The sequence below is a fragment of the Penaeus monodon genome, chromosome 24 (assembly GCF_015228065.2).
Source record: "Penaeus monodon isolate SGIC_2016 chromosome 24, NSTDA_Pmon_1, whole genome shotgun sequence".
NCBI classification, from domain to species: domain Eukaryota; kingdom Metazoa; phylum Arthropoda; class Malacostraca; order Decapoda; family Penaeidae; genus Penaeus; species Penaeus monodon.
This window is the reverse complement of record NC_051409.1, coordinates 38291040-38291363: the sequence shown is the minus strand read 5'-3', so window position 1 is coordinate 38291363 and position 324 is coordinate 38291040. Positions and strand designations below refer to the sequence as shown.

General features: G+C 46.6%; 1 protein-coding gene across 1 annotated transcript in view; it reads left to right on the top strand.

Annotated features, from left to right (window-relative positions):
- Window positions 1–324, top strand: part of LOC119588784 (TIMELESS-interacting protein-like) — a gene marked incomplete in the record, with an annotated part of 7487 nt that overhangs the window by 2340 nt on the left and 4823 nt on the right. Inside the window, 1 exon segment of the mRNA XM_037937428.1 lies at window positions 274–324. Coding sequence (XP_037793356.1) covers window positions 274–324 — 51 coding nt within the window.

Below are 324 nucleotides of genomic sequence, written 5' to 3'. Positions count from 1 at the left end.
GTTGTGTTTACTAAGCAGTCGTTTTGCTTGGTTGGCTCTGACTGTAGCCATTGAGAAGGTACAACCTCTCAAAAGTAGGTTCCAAGGTTGGTTTTAGCCTCATATTGTATAACACTCTGACCGCCAGAAGCATAGAGAATGGGGTCAGTGTGTCCTGCTACACCCATCTGATTGTTCACTGAATGTATAAGTTCATGCCGTGGACTTTGAAGAAGATAGAAATCCTCAAATCGGCCCAACAAAACCAGCTAACCTGACCTCAAAACTTTCCAGCCTGGGAGGTCCTCGTGGCATCCCAGTCCTGCAGAAGTCCTTCAAGGACGT